This window comes from Pinus tabuliformis, chromosome 7 (genome assembly GCF_031772625.1).
Source record: "Pinus tabuliformis cultivar Carrire ecotype Pingquan chromosome 7, CPIR1, whole genome shotgun sequence".
Classification (NCBI taxonomy): domain Eukaryota; kingdom Viridiplantae; phylum Streptophyta; class Pinopsida; order Pinales; family Pinaceae; genus Pinus; species Pinus tabuliformis.
Genome location: NC_142293.1, coordinates 728,481,850 through 728,508,150, shown reverse-complemented (window position 1 = coordinate 728,508,150; position 26,301 = coordinate 728,481,850). Strand labels below are relative to the sequence as shown.

Below are 26,301 nucleotides of genomic sequence, written 5' to 3'. Positions count from 1 at the left end.
CACCACAACAGCCTACTCCTACAACCCCACCTAATGAGGGGGAAAACATCTCAACACAGGAACAAATACCAGCAGGAGAAGTGTTGAACTTAATGAGATCATTCCAACACATGTCTGAGGCATTAATAAACCGTTTGGAACGGGAGCATGGAGGACCGGTCATACAAAATGAAACACCCCAAAACACCACAAGAAATGATGTACGTCGAGACTTGGAAAAGGTAAAATTTCCAGAGTTTTGGGGTTCCACTGATGGTCAATCTGCAGAGGCATGGTTGGAAAACATGGCTATGTGTTTTACCCTTAGAGATTACACCTCAAACATGAAGGCCAAGATGGGTATATTCTAGCTAAAGGGAAATGCACTACTTTGGTGGAAGACATTATTAACCCAATTGGGGATGGATATATCAGAAGTAACTTGGGAGCTATTTGAAGAAAAATTTAGAGAGCGTTACCTGTCAGAAGAGTTCCTTGAGAGACAACTAAATGAATTCAATTCATTAAAGCAAGGGAGTCGCTCCCTACCAGAGTATGAGGCACGTTTCATGGAATTACTTCGTTATGCCCCTCACCTAAACACAGAGAAGCTCAAGGTGAACAAATTTGTGTATGGATTAAATGTTAACATTCAGAACAAGGTTAGAATCTTAATGCCTCGTACCTTGCACGAGGCAGTTCAGCGGGCAATCATTGCAGAGGAGGAGATCATGAGCAGTGCACATAGTAAGTCAACAAGGCCCACAGAATCAGGAGTACCAGGTAGAAACAATATGGAACGTGGAAATTTGCAAGGGGGTCCTGTGCTAAATCATCAAAGGTGGTCAGGAAGAAATCAAAGAACACCATATAGGCATCCAGCTCAGCATTCGCGCAGGGTACCGCAACAAACTCGTCAACCACAACCGCACCAGCCTATGCGACAGCACCAAGTCACACCACCTCAGCACCGATCTTCTTTCCAGCAAAGTTCTAGACCAACTCACAGTTCAGTTGGTAGTAGGAGCCAAGTCCCTAGGAAGGGGTGTTGGAATTGTGGGGGTCCTCACTACGAGAGGGATTTCCCTCAAAAGACAGGTAATATCAACTCAACTAAGAATGCAACTACAGTGGGGGATCTGGGGAAGGCTCATCGCATCCATGCAGCGGTGAACAATCGCCAGGTCGAACACCAGTCCACTGTGTTAGAAACCTCAGGTAATATTGATGGTATGAGTTTTTTCATTTTAATAGATCCAGGGGCTACTGATTCATTTATTTCTATAAATGCATTATCAATGATTAAACATAAAGCAACTCCACAGTATGAATTTAAACATGTAGAAATGGCATGTGGTATGAAAAGAACTGTAGGAAAAATGGTAAAGGATTGTGAGGTGGACCTGGGTGTATGTAAGACCAAGATATCCCTGTACTCGACAATTCTAGGAGTTTATGACGTAGTTATAGGAATGGATTGGTTGGAGCGACATGAGGCACTCCTAGACTGCAAGGACAAGATTCTACATTTCACGGACGATGATGGCCAACGAAAATCATTAAGGGGAAAGAACCGAGGGGTGTCCTTGAGGTTCATCTCCTCCTTACAATTAAGGAAATTTAGGCGAAAGGGGTGTCAATTGTTCTCAGTGGTAACTCTAAACGAAAAGAGTGACTCTGAAGGTCTTGATAAACACCCAATTCTTGTTGAATTTAAGGATGTATTTCCCGAAGAACTACCTGGGCTACCCCCAAGGAGGGAAATTGATTTCACCATCGACCTTAAACCAGGCTCGGAGCCTATTGCAAAGGCACCCTATCAGATGTCGGCTCCAGAGCTAAAGGAATTGCAATTCCAATTAAAGGAACTACTAGACTTGGGGTTCATACGACCTAGCACATCTCCATGGGGAGCCCCAGTGATTTTTGTTAAAAAAAGGATGGGTCTTGGCGACTGTGCATTGATTACCGCCAGTTGAATAAAGTGACTATAAAGAATCAATACCCTTTGCCTAGGATAGATGACTTATTTGATCAAATGAAAGGGGCAACGGTGTTTTCCAAAATAGATCTGAGGTCGGGATATCATCAGTTGAGAATCAAAGAAGAAGATATTTCGAAGACAACCTTTAAGACAAGATTTGGGCATTATGAATTTGTAGTCTTACCCTTTGGACTGACAAATGCCCCGGGTGTTTTCATGAGTTTGATGAACGGAATATTTTGGGATTACTTAGACAAGTTTGTACAAGTCTTTATCGATGACATTTTGATCTACTCAAAGACCCCAGAAGAGCATGATGAACACTTGAGGATAGTTCTTCAATGTCTTAGAGAAAACCAATTGTATGAGAAGTTGTCAAAGTGTTCCTTTTACCAAACCAAGATTCATTATCTTGGACAAATTATCTCTGGGGAGGGTATTGCAGTAGACCCAGTAAAGATCGAGGCCATCACGGAATGGCCAACACTAACCAATGTTCATGAAATACGAAGTTTCATGGGCATGGCAGGATACTATCGTAGATTTGTCGAAGGGTTTTCAAAAATAGCAAACCCCATTACTGAGCTCCAAAGAAAGAACAAGAAATTCATCTGGACTGAAAAATGTGAAGAGGCATTCCAAAGGTTGAAGGTGTTATTAACGACAGCACCAATTTTGAAGGTGCCGGATATGGAACAAGAATTTTTGGTTTGCACTGATGCCTCCAAAGAAGGATTGGGTTGTGTGTTGATGCAAGAAGGAAGAGTAATAGCCTATGCATCAAGGAAACTCAGAACCCACGAAGAAAACTACGCAACCCATGATCTAGAAATGGCAACAATTGTTTATGCACTAAAGATTTGGAGACACTACCTTCTAGGAAGGAAGTTTGATCTTAGGACTGACCATTGTGGGTTACAACACATATTCACTCAAGATCACTTAAATGCAAGGCAAAGACGATGGTCTGAGCTAATTAGTGAATATGATTTCGATATCACTTACATCAAAGGAACAATAAATAGGGTGGCTGATGCTTTATGTAGGAGGCCGCGGATATTTTCAGTCATTCCCTTGAAGACAAATTTAAGGGAGAAACTGCTTGAATTACAAATTAAAGACGCCTAGTATCAGGACGTTAGAAAAAGTTTGAGGGAGGATGAAATGAGGGTCCCAAAATATGAGGAATACTCCCTTGATAATGATGGGCTACTACGATTTCAAGGAAGGATATATGTACCACCAAATGAAGATATTCGCCAATTAATCTTAAATGAAGCACATCGCGCTGTATACATGGCACACCCTGGTGTTAAGAAAATGAGTGCGGATCTAAAGCCACTCTTCTTTTGGAAAGGGATGAAGAAGGACATCGTGAACTTGGTAGCTAGATGCTTAGAGTGTCAGCGAGTAAAAGCCGAGCACAGGCATCCGGCAGGCTTATTGCAGCCCCATGAGATACCAAAATCTAAATGGGAAGTTATATCAATGGACTTCATTGTGGGACTACCAATGACCTCAAGAAGACATGATTCCATATTTGTGGTAGTGGACACGTTGACCAAAAGCGCCCATTTCATACCAGTTAAGACTACATATAAGGCACCAGAAATTGCGAGGGTTTTTATTAATGAGATTATGAGATTACATGGAGTGCCTAGAAAGATCATATCCGATAGGGGAGCAGTGTTTACTGGAAGATTTTGGACCAGTTTCCAAGAAGCTTTGGGAACCCAGTTGAACTTCAGCACTGCTTATCACCCGGAAACAGATGGGCAGTCTGAGAGGACAAACCAAATCCTTGAAGACATGCTTCGGATGTATGTGATGGACCAACAAAAGAGATGGGAGGAGTTTTTACCACTCGTAGAATTTGCTTACAATAATAGTTATCAGAGTTCCATAAAGATGGCGCCATTTGAGTTCTTATATGGAAGACCTTGCAGAACACCTCTCAGTTGGGACCGACTAGAGGACCGAGTATTAATAGGACCTGAAGTGGTGCAAGAGATGGAAGAACAAATGACCATGATTAGGAGGAGGCTAAAGGAAGCGCAAGATCGAAAAAAGAGCTATGTTGATGCTCATCGAGTAGACCGAAGTTATGAAGTGGGGGATAGGGTGTTCCTGAGAGTAAGGCCCCAAAAAAGCTCTATAAAATTTGGAAAGGGAGAAAAATTGTCTCCACGGTTTGTGGGACCTTTTGAAATCTTAGAAAGGAAAAGTCCAGTGGCATATAGGCTTGCCTTACCTCCATCTTTAGCACGTATGCATGATGTGTTTCATGTGTCTGTTTTACGTCATTATATTTCAGATCCTTCGCATATTATTGATTTTGGTCATTTGCAGGTTTCGGACGAGGGAGCAGTGATGACTGAACCAGTTTGCATACTGGACCAGAGAAATTTGCAGCTTAGACGACGGTTAGTGGACCAGGTCAAGGTCCAGTGGGACAATTATAGTCCTAGTTCAGCTACTTGGGAGGACGCCGAGGAGATGCGTCACCGTTTTCCTTACCTATTCCAGTGACTTCGAGACGAAGTCCATTATTAAGAGGGGGTGTATGTAGTGCCCGCTCTAGTTGACTGACAGTGATATGACACAAACATTTATTTAGCCATAAGGCCCACATTTTATTCTTTGAGGACCTCAGGTTGAGGATCCGAACACTTGACACTATTATTAGTGATTGAGATATGCATGGTTGTGATGTTTATGAATTCTTTCCATTGATATTATGATAGCATGAATGGTTATGTATCTTATCTGTTGGTGTTCTGATGATTGCAACATTAAATAGTTAAGTTTGGTCTCTAGCTGAATTTATGATGATGAGGGTAGTAAAGAATATGTATGCTCTCTACTAAAAGCATGATGATGATAAATTTGATGGATAGGTATATTTCTATTTGCTGTTACAATGTTGATAGATTAATAAATATGTATTTTTCCATTGATGTTTAATGATGATAGCCATGATGGATGTGCACCTACTTTCTCTAGTTCAGGCTTACAATGGACAATGATGTGAATGATTAGGAATTGTCAATGATGCTATTATGACATTGACTAACATTGAGAAACCTTGTTACTGATGATTATTGAGTATGGCAGGAAACCATCAGAGGCACTCGCATATGACGAGTTGATGACACCTGGTTTGATGAAAATTCATATTATTTTTATATTTGAAAGTCTAAGTCGATCTTGAAATCTGTCATATATGTTTAACTATATTTTGATGATATGTTAATGGTTGCAGGCACATATTAGTTGCTTGACCGAATGACTCACATATGGGTGATGGGGTTGTACAAGTGGATGGAACTACATGGGAGGGGTGGGACAGAGTCCCTGATCTCACCCACTAGCACTCCCGCCGTGACTTGGGCTGGAAGGGTTGAAGCACCTTCGCCTTGAAGATCACGATGCCATGAGGGCAGGTCCCAAAGTTGGGTCGCTCATGAGGACTTTACCGGGGGACGCGCATCAAGGCCGATTCCTTGATCCCTGACACCATTAGTCTCCCTATAGCAGGAAACATAAGAGATGATAGTAGTCTATGACGTTGCACTATACTTTCCCCTCGTAGTCACTGGATGCTTGAAGGGCAAGTGGTGTGGCACCCTTGGAACTTCAGGGGAATTTCTTGAAGGGCACGACCAACTTGGCACCCTTGGCATCACAAATAAACTATTAGGTGTGGCACCCTTGGAACTTCTAGGGAAGTTCTTGAAGGGCACAACCAAACTGGCACCCTTGACATCACAAATAAACTATTAGGTGTGGCACCCTTGGAACTTCTAGGGAAGTTCTTGAAGGGCACAACCAAACTTGGCACCCTTGGAATCATTAAAAATAACTAATAATAAATAAATATAAGAAAGGAATGAAAACTAGGTAAATTTACATCAAGGGTAAATGATGATTAGAAACCAATGTAATTAAATCAAAAATAAAACTTGGAATAAGGAGGATCATAGGAAGAATTAAAATAGAGTACCTTAAAAACTCTACCCTTCCCATATTGGAAAGTACTAGGAAGATTATGTGGTTTAATTAGGAAAAAGGGGAAAGACAAACATAATTGTAAGGATAAGGATTAATCCTAAACTAATTTAAACCTAATTAAGAAAAGAGAAAGGTGAATTAAAATGAGAATAATAAATTAAATTTAGAGAAATGTAGAGAAGCTCCATGTGTCAACAACCAACATAAGAATATCCATCTAAGAGATAACCTGAGTTAAATTAGGGAGTAGATTGGGGATACAATCTTGACTCATTAATTGACTTCAAGTAATTAACACAAATTAAGGAATAAAAGGGGGGAATAAAGAGACAACTAGGAGAAGAAATAGGAATCTTGTTGAGGTGAGGAAAATATTAGTTTTAAATAAAAAGTTAAGTAAATAATTTTGGGTGACCCTTGATGAGAGAGTGACACATGGGTAGGTGAATAATCAAACTATTGAATTATAAAAAAAAAATATAATTATGCATGACATGCCAAGTGTCATCTAGGAGGACTCTTATAAAAGAAGGGGCAAGCCATAGGAGAAAGGACTTTTTGGAACCCTATTGTTGGATGGATGAGATGATGTCAGAGTAGTGATTACGAAGCTATAGTGAGTTTGGTGAGGTAGAGGATTTTAGAGAGGGGACTCTGGAGCCAAGGTGTGCTCTCCTCTACCAGCTAGTGCTTTCCTCCATTGTACAACCCCATTGCAGCTCAGGGGTCCGCGGGGAAGCAGAGTACCCAAGGAGTAGGCTGGGAGGTTAACTGGTGGGTCTTCGCATTCGGATCAAGTGCATCATCATTCACTTGCGGAGGTGATCAGCTACAAGGGAATACCAGTAACAGCAGAGCAAGCAGAGTCTCGCCTTCTGGTGAACTGTACATATGTATTTCATTACTATTGATCTTAGTTAATAGTATGTAAATGTTATGATATGTTTTCCTGAAATGAGTGACAGGAATGTGTGTGCTAAATATATTTGAACTTCAATGCGTTTTTTTTTTTATTGTAGTTGCTGTTAAAAAAAAAATGCATATAGTCTGAATTTGGTCCTTACACTTCTGAAGGTTGGTCCTTACAGATTGAAGTTTTATTCCTTCTCCTTTTCGTTAGGGTCTTCCTCCATAGATTAGTCCTCATTGGGTGTCTCTTCAATCTCATTCGGAGCTTGGAACTTATTTTGACTGGCCTTTTGCCCCTCATTTTGTTGCTGTTTTGTGTTTTTTTACCGCCTTTTCCTCTGCTTACCACTTTTTGAAAGCTTTCAGTATCCTTCTTTGTATTCCGTTTTCTTGTGTCTTCTACTTTGCTGAGAGGACAGTCTCTCATCAAGTGTCCATGTTCATGACATTTACGGCATCTAAACGGAATATGCTCATAGTCCACCGTTTGCACCCATTCCTCATCTAAAACTTCCAAGATAACTTCGTCCGAAAGAGCTCCTGAAAGATCCATCTCCACACAAATCCTTGCATAGGAAGTATATTTACCCCTTCTGGTGGCTTCCGAGGCTTTGACAAAACGACCTAGTTTGTTACCTATGGCCACTAGTGATTCATTTTGCCAATAATCCAAAGGTAGAGAATAAAGCCTTACCCAGACAGGTACTAAAGTGAAAGTCTCCCACTCTGGAACAAAGTTCATCACCCAAGGCCGCATATAGAGACCAACTGCTGCAAAAAAATAGGATCCTCCTTCGAATATTCTGTCTTTGTCTTCGATGTTTGTAAACACCACGGTGAAGAATCCCTTTGACCCAAGATGCAGATTGATGTTGCCTTTAGGTTTCCAGTGATACTTGATCCATGTCTGTAGAGCCTTTTCAGTGGGCCATAATCCCATGAATTTGCATATTATGGCGTAAGTCTCCATATGTTCCTTGTGCTCCTGTAGTGCAGGATTATTTAATACTACTCTTGGAGTGATATTCGTTTTGGGTCTGCACAATCCCTTTTGTTTTTTTTCCCTTGTTCCTTGGTTCTTGTCTTCTTCCTCCTTGTCCTTTGTGCTTCTATTCTCCTTGGACTTAGCCCCATGTGTCTCCTTTTCATTATTTCTGCTTTTTGCCTCCCCTGAACTTCTAACATTACCCAGATGTGACTTGCCTCTGTTGACCACTGCTTCTTTGTAGGAGGGAGTGGAGCTCCCTCCTCTATGATCCTCCATTAGGGTCGGACTTAGTACCTCTCAGAAACCCTGTGCATATTTCTCTCTTTGCTCCCCACCCTAATCCATATTTTGATAGTGAACCTGGTCGAAACAACATTGTTTATCAATTTCACTGCAATACCCCAATAACTTTATTGGTCAATCACTCTTCATTGATTATTTTATTGTAGGTGGTAAGATTAAGTAGTTTCCATAATTCATGTTAAAATAGCACAAGGAAAGTTGGTTCACCCTATGATCAAGAGTGGATTAACCATTTCTATCTCAAAAAATAACAACAATAATCAAGCATCACGAATTATCTATTTTTCTGTATGCATACAAGTGCATCTTTTATTGAATTCGACACCCTTCATTTACTAAATTTGTACACAACACAATCAAAATCGGTAAATCCACTCTTTCTAATATTAAAATATGTCTACAACATACACAAGAGAAGATTGAGATTCTCCAACTTGAGTCACAATTAAAATAAGATGAGCTGCATCAGAAGAACCAACGTTCTGAATTGATTTTTGTTCATATAAATGTTATCTTTTAGTTTGATAGAGACTCTTATAAGAAACAAACACCTGATCAAATGAGGGATTCCATTTTCAGGAGCATATTTGCATGAAGATACAAAAGTTCGAGTTATACTTCCCAAGTCCATCATCAAACCATGGTAAGAATGTACTTACAACAAGAACTAAACTGGTCTTGGATATGACAAGGATGTTCCCTTTCACATCCCAGAATATTCCAAACTCATTCAGTTTCAAAATGTTGGGTTTCTTTAAGACAACTCAACTTCATCTACTCCTCTTCCACAAACACTAAGTCATATTGTCAAATTCCAACATTATGATCAGGTTGGTCATGTGAAAGATCAATGTTTTGATCTTCAACCTTGTAAGAATTGTGGAAAACACACTCATAATTCAAAAAAATGCTCTAGACATAAGAATCTTGCAAGAGAAAATATTCACCTTGGATGGATCACTTCTTGGCAATGGTTTTCAACTAACAAGAAGATATATCAATCATACCTTCGAGTTTGTTCTAGAGCATTGAAATATCTTTCTGATCCGAATTTAAATAAGAACACAACAATTCATATATATAATCATAAATATAGATATGAAACAGAAGTAAAACTTCATTTCATTAATATCAAATACTGAAATATGCTTACAAACATAAATGGAAATAAACTAGCTTGGGCAATGGTAGCTTATCTCTGAGAAGAGATATGGTGACTACATGCCTCTGAACTGTGTTACAACGAGGCTCAAGGGCCTATTTATTATTTAACAACAATGGAAAACCATAAACAACCAAATCCCTAACCCCAGGAGATGGAACACCAAGAGTTTGTGGGCCCTATTGGGGTTAGTTGGGTGGCCAACTTCCTGGGGTCGTAACTTGGTCATATTATGTCTATTTGGCGCATATGATACCTTGTTAGAAATATCTCTCCAAGTACTACAAAAATTGCAACAGGCCCTTTCTTGTGGCCATGGGCCTGCTGTAGACCCCAAAAAAGTGTCATTTAGGGGGTTAAAACTCTCCAACAGTTCAAGACCCGAAAGTCTGCTAAAAATAAGAAATGTTGCGATAAAAAAGGAAATGGATGAAACCAACTGGAGGTCTAGGAGGAATAGTAGGGTGGCCACCAATATCCACCTATATCATTCCTCCCTAATTAGGAATCAATAGTTCCCATTACGTGTAGAGGCTCCATGAGGCGAGGAAATTTTTGTCGAACCTGGTCCGTAGTGAACCACTTGCCTTGGTGAAGGAGTTAGCCTACTTTGACAACTCAATATAGTTGGATCCTCGGTTGGCAAGTGTTCTTGATCTGTGTATCCATTATCTGATTAGTTGTGGCATGTTCCATGCGATTTGGGTTTAGCTCTGTTGGTGTGAGTTGTTCTGCAATGTCCGATGTGTCCAGCAATGGTGGAAAGCATGGTCAAAGGTGATCTACATTGAACACTAGGTGCAGACCAAGGAATGGTGGAATGTTGAGATGAAAGGCATTTTCCCCTAGAATCTTGGTGATGGGGTATGGCCCATATCGGAGCGGGTGAAGCTTGCGGTATGGTCCAACAAGGCACTTCTTTTGGAAATGTAGCCAAACTTTGTCGCCCACCTAGAACTTGTGCATTACCTGATGTTGATCATGGCACTTCTTGTACTTGCCATTGGATCTATTCAATATATCATGGGACTTCTAGCATATGTGTTGAATGTGCTCAATGAATTTGTTAGTCATGTCGGCTTTGGACTAGACGTGAGCCGAATCTGCCTAAGTAGCTACAAAGGGTATGGCCACATCAATGGGGCATAATGGTTGAAATCCTAGCCCTACCTGAAAGGGGTTGTGGCCTATTGAGATGCGAAGTGTTATGTTGTAGCTATGGTGGAAATAGGGTAGGCTTTCATGCCATGCACGTGGATGCTTCAAGTTGTACATGCCAAGAATGTGTTCGATCATCCTGTTGATGACCTCTATTTAGCCATTAGTTTAGGGATGGAAATTCGTGGACTTAGTAAGTTTTGTATCCAAAATTAGCTAGAGACTAGACCAAAATGCACTTAGGAATCTATTGTCCCGATTTGAGACAATGGACTATGGGAACCCAAAGTGTACCCACATTTTCTCAAAGAAGATCTTAGCAGTGGCCTCTACTGTGATACTCTTCTTGCAGGCCACCATAATGGCCATCTTAGAGAATCTATCAACAACCATGAAAACATAGTCATTTGCGTGCTTGGAAGAAGGAAGGCTCGACACGTAATCCATGGAGATGGATTCCCAAGGACAACTAGGAGTAGGAAGAGGATTATATAGGCCTTGCTTCTTGATGTTTGGTTTTTCAATGGCGCAGGAAGTGTAGGATTTAATGTACCTCCCAACATCCTAATGAAGGTTTGGCCAATAAAAACACTTCTGCAGTACTGTCACTATTTTCTCTACGTTACAATGTCCAACGACTCGATTGTAGTGCGCCTCCAAAATAATATTGGCGCTCTCTCTTGAAGGAACATAGATGTGTCCTAGGTGCCATAGCAGTGCATCTTCGGGGTGAAAATTTGGAACTTTCTTACCTTCCAGGAGTATCTGGTATGTGTTGCCAAATTCTGTATCGCTCTCATAAAGATGTGGCCACCTCAAAGTCTTGTTCCCACATGAGTCGAGCACAGTGATCAATGCCATGACTCATGGTCGGCTGAGGCAGTCTGCAACATTATTGGTTCTTCCCTTATTGTGCTTAATGTTCAAATGGAAATGTTGTAAGTATGTGGACAATTTATGATGGTGATCATTCTACAAGTCCCCTTGTGTCTGTATGAACTTCAAAGATTGGTGTTTAGTGTGGATGACCGTTTCCTTCCCTATAATGTAATGCTTCCATTAACGACAAGCCTACATAATGGAATACATTTCTTTTTCATAGGTTGGATAGTTTCAGACCATGTCTAAAAGTGTCTCACTATGGTAAGCCATTGGATTCCCTTGCTGAATAATAACTACACCAATAGCATAGTCGGAGGCATTTGTCTTAATCTCAAATGGTTGATGTAGGTCTAGTAATGTGAGCACTAGTGCAAAGCAGAGGCACTGCTTCAACTCAGCTAATGCCTTATGTTACATCTCGGACCAAAAGAACTTTTCTTTTTCTCCTCCCTTGGTGACCCGACTTAAAGGCGAAGTGATATGATAGAACCCTAACACAAACTTGTAGTAGAAATTGGCAAGGCCCAGAAAGCTGCAGAGATCTGTTATAGTGGTTGGGGCTGGCTAATCCCGAATAACTTGTATCTTGGTTGAGTCCACATGCACACCCTGTTCATCAATGATGTACCCCATATATTGAACATGGGTCATGCCAAAAGTGCATTTCTCCAAATTGGCACACAACTTGTGCTGTCATGGGGTTTGGAGGACCTATCGAATATGGTGGAGGTGCTCTTCCCAACAACTCTAGCTAAAGAGAAAAACGTCATCTAAATACACCACTGCAATGCATTAGTGAAGGGTCGCAAGATGTCGTCCTTCAAGCTCATGAAGGTTGTAGGGGCATTCGTCAACCTGAAAGGCATGACCAACCATTCAAAAAGGCCCTACTTGGATTTGAAGGCAGTCTTCAACACATAGGAGGGTTCTATGGGCACCTAGTGATAACCGGACTTCAAGTCAATCTTGCCGAAATATTTGGCCCTCTTGAGCTGATCCAAAAGGTCATTGATTCATGGGATTGGGTAACTATTTCGGACAATGATCTTGTTCAATGCTCGATAGTCAATATAGAGTCTCCAAGTCTAGTCCTTCTATACCAATACAATTAGGCTCCCATAGGGTGACAAGCTTGGCCTGATGTGCCCTTTCTGCAACAACTACTAAATCTACCTCTTGATCTCATCGTTCTCTAGAACAGAGCATTGATAGATAGGTCTTTTGGGTAGTGTCGTGCCTGGGGTCAGGTCGATGGAGTTATTGACTTGACATTGTAGAGGAACCCCCATAGGTGAGGTGAAAAGGTCCTTGTACTCCTCGACAACCTTGTACATCTGTTGTTGTTGTACAGAGGAGCCCTATTTGGAATGCATGGCCATGATATTCTTATTTCCTTGAGAGCGAATCACAAGGAAAATCAATTTCCTGATTTGTGAAATGATCTTACAACATTGCTTTGTAGAGACCAAATAGATGGTGGTAAGAGGGGTTACCTCCAATATCCTCTACAACTTGTTGCCCAAAGTACTAATCACATAGTGAGGTATAGACTCATATACAACATGTATCTTCCATAAGTATGGTTTTCCTAATAATACATCACAAAATTCAAGAGGAGAAACAGCACACAGTACCTCCATGAAAGGCTTGATGCTATATGGAAGGTGGCACTACTGGCTGACGTGGAGATCTTGTCCTTGGTAAAGCCACCCAATGGTGTACGATTGTAGATGTGCTATAGTCGGTAGACCAAACTGCTTCCCGACCTCTACTGAAATGAGGCTCTTTTGGCTCCCGCTATTGACAATGAACTACAACAGAGAACCCTTCACCCACATCTATGAGTGGAAGAGGTGTTCCCCCTCCTCTGGATCTTCAGGGTTGTTCTTCTGGATCTTGGTGGTGGCCATTGTGGCACTAGGATCCACATCAATTATTTGCTTCCCTTTGTCATTCCCCGTAATGGGTTCTAAATCATAGCAAAAACGTGCATCTAATTGGGAAGTCTTTAGCTCAGCCAGTAGTGACTGCTTGGCTCAACACTCACTTGTGTTATGAGTGGATCTCTTATGGAACTCACACAATTTTCCTGTGTCCTTCTTTGTCTTCGGGGTGTTTTTCTTTTCTTGTGGCTTCGACGGGTTATCTTGGTTTCCCTCACCTTGGATTTGTCCTTTCCTCTGTGGCTTGGTGGTGCCTTTACCTTGCTTCAGATTCGTAGATCCAAAGTCTCGCTTCTTCTGTTTTAACTTCTTCTCAATCTCAACAGCGTATCGGTATGTCATGGCAAGCAAGGAGATGCCCAAGAACTCCATCTTGTCCTAGACGTATCTGTGTAGAAAGTCACGATACTTGAGTACCAAATGTCACTCAAAATCCTTAATACCTAACTTCGTGCGAAGGTTATGAAAAACATTGCTAAAATTTGGCACGTCTTAATCCCTTCCTTTTCAAAGCGTGGTCCATTTTATGTATTTATCCTCATAGCTCCAAACAAGGTAGTACTGCCCCTTGATGGCATCCCAGAATGAACCCTAAGTGGGTGTGACTAAAAATATTAAGGGTGTACTTTTGTCCTTCTTCTCACAGTAGGTTTCCCACTAATCCTTGATGTGGGGGGCTGCTTTAAGAAGTGAAAAAGTAATATTTTCCAAGCTAGAAAAATCATGAATAGAATAATATCCATCTAGAATATTTAACCATGTATCTATGGCGTCCGCATCTATTTTACCTTCAAATATGGGGATTTTAAAGTTAACCTGCACCTTAAAAGGTGTGGCACTTCCATAGTGGCTGTTGGAAGAAGATGTGTCACCTTTGGGTCGGCACTGAAGAATCTTTGTAATGTTGTCCATCATCGCATTCCTCTGTCGCTCAAGGGCTTCTTCGAGGAATATTTTAAAAGGATCTCCTACCCCCTCATATTTCTTTTCTTCTACCATGGGAGGCCGTCGAGATTTTTGAGGATGGTATTGCAAAGGTTCGACTAGTTCGAGCCCTAACTCCTTATATGCCAACCACATTGGGGACATACAAAGAAAAATAGAGAAATAGTAGACTACTCTGATACCACTGATCCAAACTTAAACAAGAATGCAAAAAATGACATATATAACCATAAATAGAGTAATGTAGTAGAAGTAACACATCATTTCATTAATATCAAATGTTGAAATATGCTTAAAAACAGAAATGGAAATAAACTAGCTCGAGTGGTGGCACGTTATCTCTGAGAAGTGATGTGGCATCTACATGCTTCTGAACTGTGTTTCAATGAGGCTCAAGGCCCTATTTATTATTGAGTAACAAGGGAAAACACTAAATAACCAAAACTCTAACACGAGGGGATGGAACGCCAAGTGTTTGTGGGCCCCGTTGAGGTTAGTTGCGTAGCCAACTTCCTAGAGTCGTAACTTGGTCATATTGTCTTCGTTTGGCGTGTACGATACCTTGTTGGAAATATCTCTCTGAGTACTACAAGGTTTTCCCTTGTCTATGACTATAGGCTTGTTTCGGACCTAAAAATAGATTCATTTAGGGGGTCAAAACTACTCCAAAAGTTCAAGACCCAAAATACTGCTAAAAATAGTAAACATTGCAATAAATAAGAAAACAAATGAAACCAACTAGAGGTCTAGGTAGAATAGGCGGGTGTCCACCAATATCCACCTTGATCACTTTCAGTGGAGATATCTTCATCTTCTCACCTTGTCTCTTTTTGGGGGAATTGGTAATCAACTACCAACTTCGAAGAAACATTAAGCAAGCATGAGGCACAACCTGAACCAAAGCCAAATGTGAGAGCCTAGAGTCAGAGTTAGCCATAGCTAGATTCAAAGTTTATAGATAGAGACACATTCGTTTTTTATGAGCATGACTTGGTTAGTGGGCAACCTTAAACCACCACGGGCAGTAGACTTTGATTTTTTCTACATCAATCTGTGGTCATCTATAATCAAGGAGCACATATACTTCGCAAAAGGCTTCAACTTCTAGCCAAATTCGGAATTGTTCTAGAAACTTCTTCTACCTTTTGTTCCAGAGTTGGTGGTCAAATTTAAATCACCACTTGTAGAAACCTCGAGTTCTTATACCTCATTTGTTCTGTGTCTTCCTAAACAATCATTCAAAGAGCACATCTAGCCCTTGATTGCCATGCACTTTTTTGTTTCAGCGCTCTTCTTGGACTCATATACACTCCTTAATCAAGAGGGAATGTTAGACACATAATTTATTAGAGTTCATGAAAACAAACATGAATGGTCATAAGAAAATTCAAAATAAATTTTGGAAGTGAAAACTAAAGGTCATTTACATGTGTAATTATGTGTGTCATACTCCAAATTGAATGAGTTCTACCATTATCTAAATCCGCTATCTAATTTAAATCGCTACCTAATTTTGAGTGTGATTTTAACAACTTATATTAATTAAATACTTAAATCTACAATAATCATAAATCCAAGTCTTTTAACATCTATTTTTAATAGAACAACGAATCATTTGATAATAGCCGAGGTGTAACACGAAAGTAATCTGAAAGCTATGAAATATACAATGTGTTATCAAGATAAGTTATCACTTTCTCACGTGATCAATGCGAACTGTAAAAAATGTAGCACTTTATAAACAGATACCTGAATATGGTCATTCGTTGTGGTTTGCCATCACAGGTTTGATAAAAATCATTTAGGTTCGAAAAAATCTTTTTCACTGTGCCATCAAGATAAATTAATGATAAAATGTTAATGGTAACTGTAACACCCAATGATGCACCAACATTTGTTTTTACCAGGTTTTATTTACCATTGTTAATTTTATTTTGTTTAATCTGATTTTTTAAAACAATTAGGCTGAAAAGCCAAAAGAGGTGTTTTTAATTATTAATTAAAATATTTTGATCAGTTTGTAAAAGAACTGGAGAATCAGTTAAATTAACTTCTGAAAACAGTTACAAATAGTTCTCTCATATTTTCCTTCAAAAGGAAAAAGGACAGAACCCTGAAGGGGTTGGAAAAAGGTGGAACATAACTATATTATGATTATTCTTCCTAGAGCTGGGAAATTTAGTCAGTGGGAAAGAAAAATGTAATAATAGTTGTGGGGTACGAGACTTGAGGGTGGACATAGTCTTGACACCCAAGGTACCAGACTGTCTATCATTGTCAAGAGTTGGAAGAGCTCGGAGGGGGATTCTGGATGTAATTTCCAGATCCAAGGCTGGGTGGAGAGACCTTCCAAAATAAAGGAATTACGTGCATGAATCACACTCAACACAGAAAAACAGATAAGTAGTATTACTGTGTTCAATAATCATTACTAGGAAAAGATAGACTGTTTACTTTTACATAGAGAGTAAGTTAACATGCTAGATTATATTATTAATGATATTTTGTCACTAATAAGATTAGGAAATATTGTCTCTAGATACATCTCAATGCTATCAGACTTCTACATGAAATCAAAGCATAAAAGAAATAATTATTGTATTTACTTGCATAGCAATGATTATTTACAGTAAATATTCTAAGCATTAGTAACGAAGGATTTAGTTCAGAAGAATCAATATTCTTTTCTTTCCTTTATGTATTTAACTACATAACTGGAATTTAAATAGTCCTTTGGGAAAACATACATAAATATAAAAAATATCAATTTCCATAATTGAATTGGTACCTGTCTATCTAATTATAATAGAAAAATATATATAGACTAAACGACCGAAATACTCAATGGTATTAGATTGCAAACTGTTGATGAGCTAGGGTTTGTCGAGTTCTAGAGATAACTCACCATGAGCCAAGTACCTAGGCCATGTTAAAACCCTAACCCTTTAAGTTTCTTAACTCTTACCCACAATAGAGAAGGATTGATATGATTTATATTCAGAGATAAAGTATTGACAGCCATAGTTAATACTAATACAATCGACCCATTTAAATCATAAATAATGAAATTCAGTCCATGAATTAAACCGACAAAGTATTGAATCAAGATCTCAACAAATATCTGAAGCAGAACTACCATGGCAAAGTATATATATATATATATATATATATATATATATATTTAATTATAAACCCTTATACAAAGAAATGTACAGATAAGCTTCTTGCAGAAACCCTTCATGAAACAAAAACTAATCAAAACCATCGTGTTGATAACATGAAGGCCATCATACTCAAAATGACTAATTACACTTTCTAACAGTAGTAGCATCCTGCCGCAATGCTTAAAAAATTAAATTAATCAAAAACTTCTTGAAGCCCTTCCAACATTGAAGGCCTATTTCTAGAACACGAAAACACCAGGAAAGATCTGAGTAAACACCCACCTGGAAATGAAGACAAAAAGCTCAGTTTGTCTCCAAAAACCCCATGCCAGACACAGAGTTTCGAACCGTCGATAGACGTACCTACAACAGAGGATACATAGAATGAGAACTTGAATCGAATTAAAAACTTGGCTAATAGTACCAATCATTATAGTAGATGAAGGAAATTACTTGAGTTGGAGTTTTCCAATCTTCGAGATGCGAATGAAACCTGTATAAGGCTAGTTTGCATTAACGAATATTGGAGTGTAAACTTAAGATTTAATCCCTATGATTTGTATCTTACCTCAAGCTTCCACGTGAAACCGACTTGCTCCACGAGAACTCTGAGTCCATTCTTTGGTGACTTCACCTGTGCACAAGGGCAACAATGAATTCTCAATAACCGTTCACCAAATCTTATGCAGGGATGCACAATGAATAATAACAGAGAACCTTAAAAATAGAAAGCTTCTGGATTAATCAGTTAGGATGGTAAAGCCTTCGTCTTTCAAAGTTTACCTGTAGGTTTGAGAACATAGACATGACAGAGAAATGGACCATGTTGCCGCCTGTTCACCTTCCATCGCACCCCCTGTTGCAGAGCTTGAGAGCCGAATTGAAACATTACCAAATGACCCAAACCATGCCTGTTCAATGCATTAAACTATCGATTGCATCCCACCTTGCGAGGACCGTGGATCCCAAACCATCAAATGGTGTAGAGAAGGACACATGCTAGAGTTAAGTCCTGCCTAACCCATCCCTTCAGCATTAATGGCCTAGTAGTGGCGCCAGCGGGAGGACCTCGGATTTCCCTCCATTGGCTTTATGAAACACCGCCACGTGTATCATAGTAGGGAAGGGCTTTAACTCTCACAGGTATGACTGTACTCAATCATTTACCACCATTGTCAGCGTTCCTCGGTAACTTCGTCAAAGGTGTTAATAATTTTTTTTATCGTTATGTTTAGTTGCGGAATATGTTACAAATGGTATCAGAGCCCAGGCTCACACACTAAGACTTCTGGGATAGTTTAACACAGTGAATTAAGTTATGATGTATGAATATTGATGCAAAAAGAAAATAAACTGAGTATGGGTGAATATGAACACAGAGACAGAGATCAACACCAAGGAATAAAAATGCAGAGGAGCCCCAGATTATCAAACCAGTTAGAAGTGCCTTATGTGGAGGCCAACCTATATTTATGGATACAGCTGGGAGAAGAATCACAAAAAGCCAACACAACCCTACTTGAAATAGTGTAATAACTGTGAGCAAAGATGATGAACTTGAGGATAGACAATGAACGACTAAGGCAAGAACAAGAAAAGATCCTTAAAAGCCTATCCCATTGATAGAATCAGCGAGGTCCAGACCCCAATACAAAGAATAGGGAGAAGTCCCAAACCAACCATAAGGGTGAAGATAATGCAAAGTTAGTAGAGGGCCATAAGGAGGAGGAAGAGGGGCGTTCGGATAACTTTTCTGACCAAATAAAGACAAAAAGACATAAAACAAAATTATAAGGTGAGTTCAAGAAAATGAAATCATCATTATTTGAAGGAGAATCTGAAGAGACAGCAGAAGCCTAACTGATCGACATGGGTTAATATTTTCATATTTATGAATATACTGACAAACTTGAAGCACGGTTGGCTATTTACCAATTACGGGGAAAGGGAACCCTCTGGTGGGAAGAGATTAAAACTGTGAGGAAAGTTAATGAAGAACAAGTGACGTGGAAATAATTCCAAAAACATTTTAAAGACAAATATATAATTGAACATTAATATGATGAAAAAGCAAAGGATTTCCATGAGTTAGGGCTAGGATCCTTGACCATGGATGAGTATGTGAAACGGTTTACTTCCCTATTGCAATATGTTTCGTACATGCAGGAGAAAAAAGCTAAAATTCAACGGTTTATTAGCAGTTTACCCAACTTTATGAAGGAAAAATTAGAATTTGATTATCCTAGAACAATGGACGATGCGGTGTGAAAAGCCCGTATCTGTTATCAGCAAATGAAACAGAAGAATGAGGGGCCCAAAGGAGCCATTGGCAGGAAAATGAGAAACTTACCACCAAACAGGCAACCGAAAGTCATAAATGGAAGAAATAATTAGCAAATGAGTTTCGGGAAATTTGCAAGGAACTCACACAAAGCTTCGTCATACACCGAGAATAGACATCTAGAGGGGATTAGTAAACCTGTTACTGACCAACTGCCAAAACCACCACTGCAATGTTGGGAATGTGGGGAATCACATTACTACAATAATTTAATGCACAAAGCTCGAACTGAATAACTTTCAAATATGCAAGAAGCCTCCATAGTGGGAGATATAGCAAGGAGCATGCCCAGAATTAATGCTACCTTAGACGATCATCAAGCGGAATATCAACCCACCATGATCGAATGCAAAGGTATGATTGTTGATCAACCTGTTTATGTTTTATTTGATCTAGGTGCTAGCTTAAGCTACATTAGTCCTAAAGTGGTAGAGAAATGTCAGCTGCAAAGCAGTAAATTTAAGAAGTCTTGGCTAGTTCAGCTAGCCACCGAAACAAAAAGGAGGGTGTTTGCAAAAACAGAAAACTGCCCTATAATAGTTTCAAGACAACCCATCCATGTTGATCTGAACATCCTTCCCCTGGGTTCGTATGATGTATTAATAGGGATGGACTAGTTGGAAGGTCACTAGTCCCTAGTGGATTGTAAATAAAAATTTGTAAACTATCTCACCGAGTCGGGGTAGAGAAAGGAAATTCAAGGAATCAAGAAAAACATTAAATTACGTCCTATTATAGCCAACCAACTCGGAAGATGCATTAGGAAGGGCTGCTAGATTTATGTTGTCCAAGTAGGGTACACCAATGACAGAAACAAGATGACCTCTTTAGAGAATATTCCTATAATTCAGGATTTCGTGGACGTGTTTCCTGAATCCATCCTTGGATTGCCACCTAGGCGTGATATTGATTTTACCATTGAATTAGTGCCTGGAGTAGCTCCTATTTTGAAAGCTCCTTACCGCATGAGCATTCCTGAGTTAACAGAACTCAAAATGCAGCTTCAAGAACTTTTGGATAAAGGATACATTCACCCTAGTGTGTCTCCTTGGGGAGCCCATGTGTTGTTTGTACGAAAAAAGGACAAAACTTTAAGACTATGCATTGATTATCGTCAGCTAAATAAGTTGACCATCAAAAATAAGTACCCTTTACCCTAAATTGACAATTTATTTCATCAAGTGTAGGGGGCAACGTATTCTCAAAAATTGACTTAAGATCCCACTACCACCAGATCAAAATAAAGGATGAAGACATCTATAAAAAAACATTATGAACTCGTTATGACCATTACGAGTTTGTGGTACTTCTTTTCAGCCTTACCAATGCTCTGACCTTTTTCATGAGCTTGATGCACGACATTTTTCAACCTTTTCTAGATTTATTTGTACTGATTTTTATCGACGATGTACTGATCTATTCAAAAAATCAGGAGGAGCATGAGCAACACCTAAGAACAATATTGCAGATTTTGTGAGACAATCAACTGTACGCAAAGTATAACAAATGTGATATTTCCAAAAGTCAAATTCAGTACCTAGGCCATGTTATATTAGTAGAGGGAATAGCGATGGATCTAGAAAAGATCAAACTTTTATGGAATGGGCCACTCCGAAAAGTGTTGCAGACATCAGATCCTTTTTGGGCCAGGCATGTTTTTACCGCCGATTTATTAAGGGCTTTTTAAAAATAGCTTTTCCTATGACTGCGCTGCAAAAAAAGGGGTGTGCTTCCACTGGACAGCAGAATGTCAGTGAATTTTTGAACAATTAAAGCAACTACTTACTACCGCACCAATGTTAAAAGTAGCAGATCCGGAAAAATCCTTTGTGGTATGCACAAATGTGAGTAAGGAGGATGTCGGTGGTTTATTAACACAAGAAGGGAAGGTCATAGCCTACAAGTCACGCAAATTGAAGGATTATAAGCAGTGATAGTCTACTTACGATCTGGAGTTGATCGTAGTAGTACACGCATTAAAAATGTGGCGACGCTACCTCCTAGAAAAGAAATTTTTGTTATTAATTGATCATAGCAGTCTAATTTAAATTCTCAACAGGCTAGATGGACTACATTCTTGAGCGAATTCGACTTTGACATGAAACGCCTCAAAGGGAAAGAAAACCGAGTAGCAGACACTTTAAGAAAAAAAGTACATTGCATTTATGAAGTGCAATACAATGAAGCACAATCTAACCTACTGGAGGTCATCTAAGAAGCATCCCTCAAAAACCTAGAGTATGCATTCCTTTGGCAGCAAGATTTAGAAGCTCAGGAAAAAGGGGAACAGTCTGATTATGGAATTACTCCCGACAAAATGTTAACATTCAGAAATAGAATTTATATTCCTAACTAGAAATCTATCAAGCTATTTTTATTAGATGAGTTTCATAGGAAGCCTTACGCCACTCATCCAGGATACCAGAAACTATTTTTTTCCATTACGAAAAGTTATTTCTGGCAAGGTTTAAGAAAATATGTGGCTGAATATCTATCCAAATGCTTAGAGTTCCAATTGGTGAAGGCAGAACATCAACATCCTGCCAGTTTGTTGCAACCATTACCCATTCCTAAATGGAAATGGAAGACGATCACTTTAGAATTTATCACTGGGTTACCTCATACTAAGAAGCAACATGACTCAATCATGGTTGTGGTAGACAAGCTAAGCAAGACCGCTCATTTCATTTCCATAAAATCCACCTATAAAATGGTGGAGATTGTAGACATATTTATGAGGAAAATCTTATGACAACACGGGATACCCCGAGTGGTAATCTCCGACAAGGATGTAGAATTTACATCCGCATTTTAGAAAACCCTCTTGCTGGGATGGGTACTTAAATTCAATTCAGTGTTGCCTACCATCCAGAGACGGATGCTCAGACAGAGAGAGTGAATCAAGTCTTGGAAGACATGTTGAGAATGTTTGTAATGCAACAACCGCATAAGTGGGAGGACTACCTCCACTTGGTAGAATTCGCCTACAATAATGGACATCATGAATCATTGGGTATGAGCCCTTTCGAAGTACTGTATGGAAGAAAGTGTCGGGTACCCACAGACTGGAATAGTCTGGATAATAAGTTAGCATTAGGTCCTGATATGTTAGCTGAAATGGAAGCCACCGTTAAGAAGGTTTATGCAGATAAGAAAATAACTCATAAAGAATTCCAGTTGGGGGATCATGTATACTTGAAAGTTAAACCCCAGAAAATAACCTTACAATGGAAAGGTTGTGCTAAGTTGGCACCCCGGTATTGTGGAGCATTTCAGATCTTGGAAAGGATTGGGCCAATAGCATACAAGTTAGCACTTCCAGGCGACATCTGAGTCCACAATGTTTTTCACGTGTCTTTATTAAAAAAATATGTGTATGACCCTCAACATATTATTAACTGGGAAAGTATTCAGGTAATGAAAGAATGAAGTCAATAAATTATGAATTGTTGTTTTGTAGGAATTTTCTGACAGTAGATTATGAATGTGCAGGTAGAACCCGAGGGAGAATTTCTGGCAAAGCCTCTTCATATCCTCGATCGAAAAGAAACCACCTTGCAAAAGCAAGCCATCACCCAAGTTAAAGTGCAGTGGAAGCACTTTGGCCCAGATGAGGCTACTTGGGAAGAAGAGGAAGCTATGCAGAGAGCCTATCCTACACTATTTACTTAAAAGAAATAACACCAGGGACGGTGTTCCTCTCAAGGGGAGGGAGCTGTAACACCCAATGATGCACCAACATTTTCTTTTACCAAGTTTTATTTACCACTGTTAATTTTATTTTGTTTAATCTGAATTGTTAAAACAATTAGGCTGAAAAGCCAGAACAAGTGTTGTTAATTATTAATTAAAATATTTTGATCAGTTTGTAAAAGAACTGGAGAATCTATTAAATCAACTTATGAAAATAGTTACAAACAATTCTCTCATCTTTTCCTTCAAAAGGAAAAAGAACAGAACCCTGAAGGGGTTGGAAAAATGTGGAACTGAACTATACTTTGATGATACTTCCTAGAGCTAGGCAATTTAGCCAATGGGAAAGAAAACTGTGATAACAGTTGTTGGGTAGGAGACTTGAGGCTAGACATAGTCCTGACACCCAAGGTACCAGACTGTCTATCACTATCAGGAGTTGGAAGAGCTCGGAGGGGGATTCTGGACGTAATTACCAGATCTGAGGCTGGATGGAAAGACCTTCCAAAATAAAGGAATTACTTATATTATTAATGAGACTTTGTCACTGATAAGATTAGGAAATATTGTCTCTAGATACATCTCAATGCTATCAGACTTCTACATGCAACCAGAGCATAAAAGAAATAATGACAATATTTACTTGCATAGCAATGATTATTTACAATAAATATTCTAAGCATTAGTAATGAAGGATTTAGTTCAAAAAAATCAATATTTTTTTCTTTCCTTTTTGTATTTAACTACATAACTGGAATTTAAACAGTCCTTAGGAAAACATACATAAATATATAAAAATATCATTTTCCAAAATTGTATTGGTACATCTCTATCTAATTATGACAGAAAAATATATATACACTGAACAACCACAATATTCAATGGTATTGGATTGCAAAGAGTCGACGATCTAGGGTTTGTAAGCTCTCGGTCGAGTTCTGGAGAGAACCCACTGTGAGCCAAGTACCCAGGCCACGTTAAAACCCTAACCCCCTGAGTTTGTTAACTCTTATCCACAACAGAGCAGGACTAATATGATTTATATTCAGAGATAAAGTATTGCCAACCATAGTTAATAGTAATACAATCGACCCCTTTAAATCATAAAGAATGAAGTTCAGTCCGCAAATTACACTGACAAAGTATTGAATCACGATCTCAACAAATATCTAAAGCAGGGCTACCACAATAAACTATATATATATATATATATTAAATTAAATTATAAACCCTTATACAAAGAAATGCAATAAACTATATATATATATATATATATTAAATTAAATTATAAACCCTTATACAAAGAAATGCAGAGAAAAACTTCTCGCCGAAACCCTTCATGAAACAAAAAATAATCAAAACCATCTTGTTGATAACACAAAGGCCATCATACTCAAAATGACTAATTACACTTGCTAACAATAGTAGCATCCCGCCGCAACGCTTAAAAAATTAAATTAATCAAAAAGTTCTTGAAGCCCTTCCGACATTGAAGGCATGTTTCTAGAACACTAAAATGCCAGAAAGATTTGAGTAAAAACCAACCTAGAAACGAAGACAGCAAGCTTAAATAAGAGCGCAGTTGGTCTCCAAAAACCTCATGTCAGACACAGAGTTTTGAACTGTCGATAGACATACCGACAACAAAGGATACATAGAATGAAACCCTGAATCGAACGAAAAACTTGGCTAACATTACCAATCCTTACAGTAGAGGAAAGCAATTACCTGAGTTGGAGTTTGCGAGTCTTCAAGTTGCGAATGAAACCTGTATAAGCCTAGTTTGCATTAACGAAGGCTGGAGAGTAAACTTAAGTTTTAATCCCTATGAAATATGTATCTTACCTCAAGCTGCCGCCTGAAACCGACCCTCCACCGGAACTCTGAGTCCATTCTTTGGCAGCTTCAGCTGTGCAGAAGGGCAGGAATGAATTCTCAACTTTCGTTCACCGAATCTTATGCAGGTATGCACAATTAATAACAGAGAACCTTAAAAATAGAAAGCTTCTGGATTAATCAGTTAGGATGGTAAAGCCTTCGTACTTCAAAGTTTACCTGTAGGTTTGAGAACACAAACACGGCAGAGAAATGGACCATGTTGCCTCTTGTTCACCTTCCGTCGCACCCACTGTTGCAGAGCTTGAAAGCCGAATTAAAAACATTACCAAATGACCCAAACTATGCCTGTGCAATCCATTAAACCATGGATTGCATCCCGCCTTGCGAGGACCGTGGATCCCAAACCATCGAATGCCTGATCTATGCATTAAACTATGGATTGCGTCGCGCCTTGCGAAGACCGTGGATCTCAAACCATCGAACGGTGTAAAGCAAGACACATGCTGCACCATCCCTTCAGCATTAATGGCCTAGCAATGACGTTAGCGGAAAGACCTCGGAGTTCCCTCCATTGGTTTAGTGAAACGTCAACACGTATATGACAGCGGGGAACGGCTTTAACTCTCGCAGATATAACTGTGCTCAGTCATTTACCACCATTGTCCGCATTCCTGGGTAACTTCGTGAAGGATGTTAATAATTTTTTTTTTTTTTATCGTTATGTTTAATTGCAGAAATATGTTACAGTAACATTTAATTTATTGTATAAGGATTAGTTTATACAGCTATTGCGATACAACAGTGCCAAATTAAAAAAATTTAAAACATAGAATTTGAAATTAAATTTTTTGAAATTTGAAATGTCTGAACGTTCACGGAAGATCTATGCCTTGAAATCGAGAACAACTATTGAAACAAAACATTTAGTAAGCACAAGGACCATCCTATGCTTAAATACTACGACGAACAACTACCCTGTGAAACGAATCATATTCTTCAA

The 26,301-nt window shown here is 39.1% G+C and overlaps 2 protein-coding genes and 1 long non-coding RNA gene across 4 annotated transcripts; 2 read left to right on the top strand and 1 right to left on the bottom strand.

Annotated features, from left to right (window-relative positions):
• The first annotated feature begins 401 nt into the window (after window positions 1-401).
• On the top strand, window positions 402-1,958 carry LOC149249609 (uncharacterized). The gene is made up of 2 exons (XM_089453422.1): window positions 402-1,197; window positions 1,324-1,958. Exons 1-2 carry the CDS (start codon window positions 402-404, stop codon window positions 1,956-1,958), a joined length of 1,431 nt encoding a protein of 476 aa, XP_089309548.1.
• A 2,015-nt stretch (window positions 1,959-3,973) lies between these two features.
• On the top strand, window positions 3,974-4,492 carry LOC149249608 (uncharacterized). Its single transcript, XM_089453421.1, has 2 exons — window positions 3,974-4,096; window positions 4,313-4,492. Exons 1-2 carry the CDS (start codon window positions 3,974-3,976, stop codon window positions 4,490-4,492), a joined length of 303 nt encoding a protein of 100 aa, XP_089309547.1.
• A 20,322-nt stretch (window positions 4,493-24,814) lies between these two features.
• On the bottom strand, window positions 24,815-25,856 carry LOC149249607 (uncharacterized). 2 transcript variants are annotated; one of them, XR_016265877.1, is made up of 4 exons: window positions 25,518-25,856; window positions 25,308-25,371; window positions 25,191-25,230; window positions 24,815-25,007 (listed from the first exon to the last, which is right to left on the bottom strand). It is a non-coding gene; the product is annotated as an uncharacterized LOC149249607 (long non-coding RNA). The 2 variants fall into 2 exon arrangements; XR_016265876.1 differs by having other exon boundaries at window positions 24,815-25,084; window positions 25,518-25,855.
• Between the last annotated feature and the right edge of the window lie 445 nt (window positions 25,857-26,301).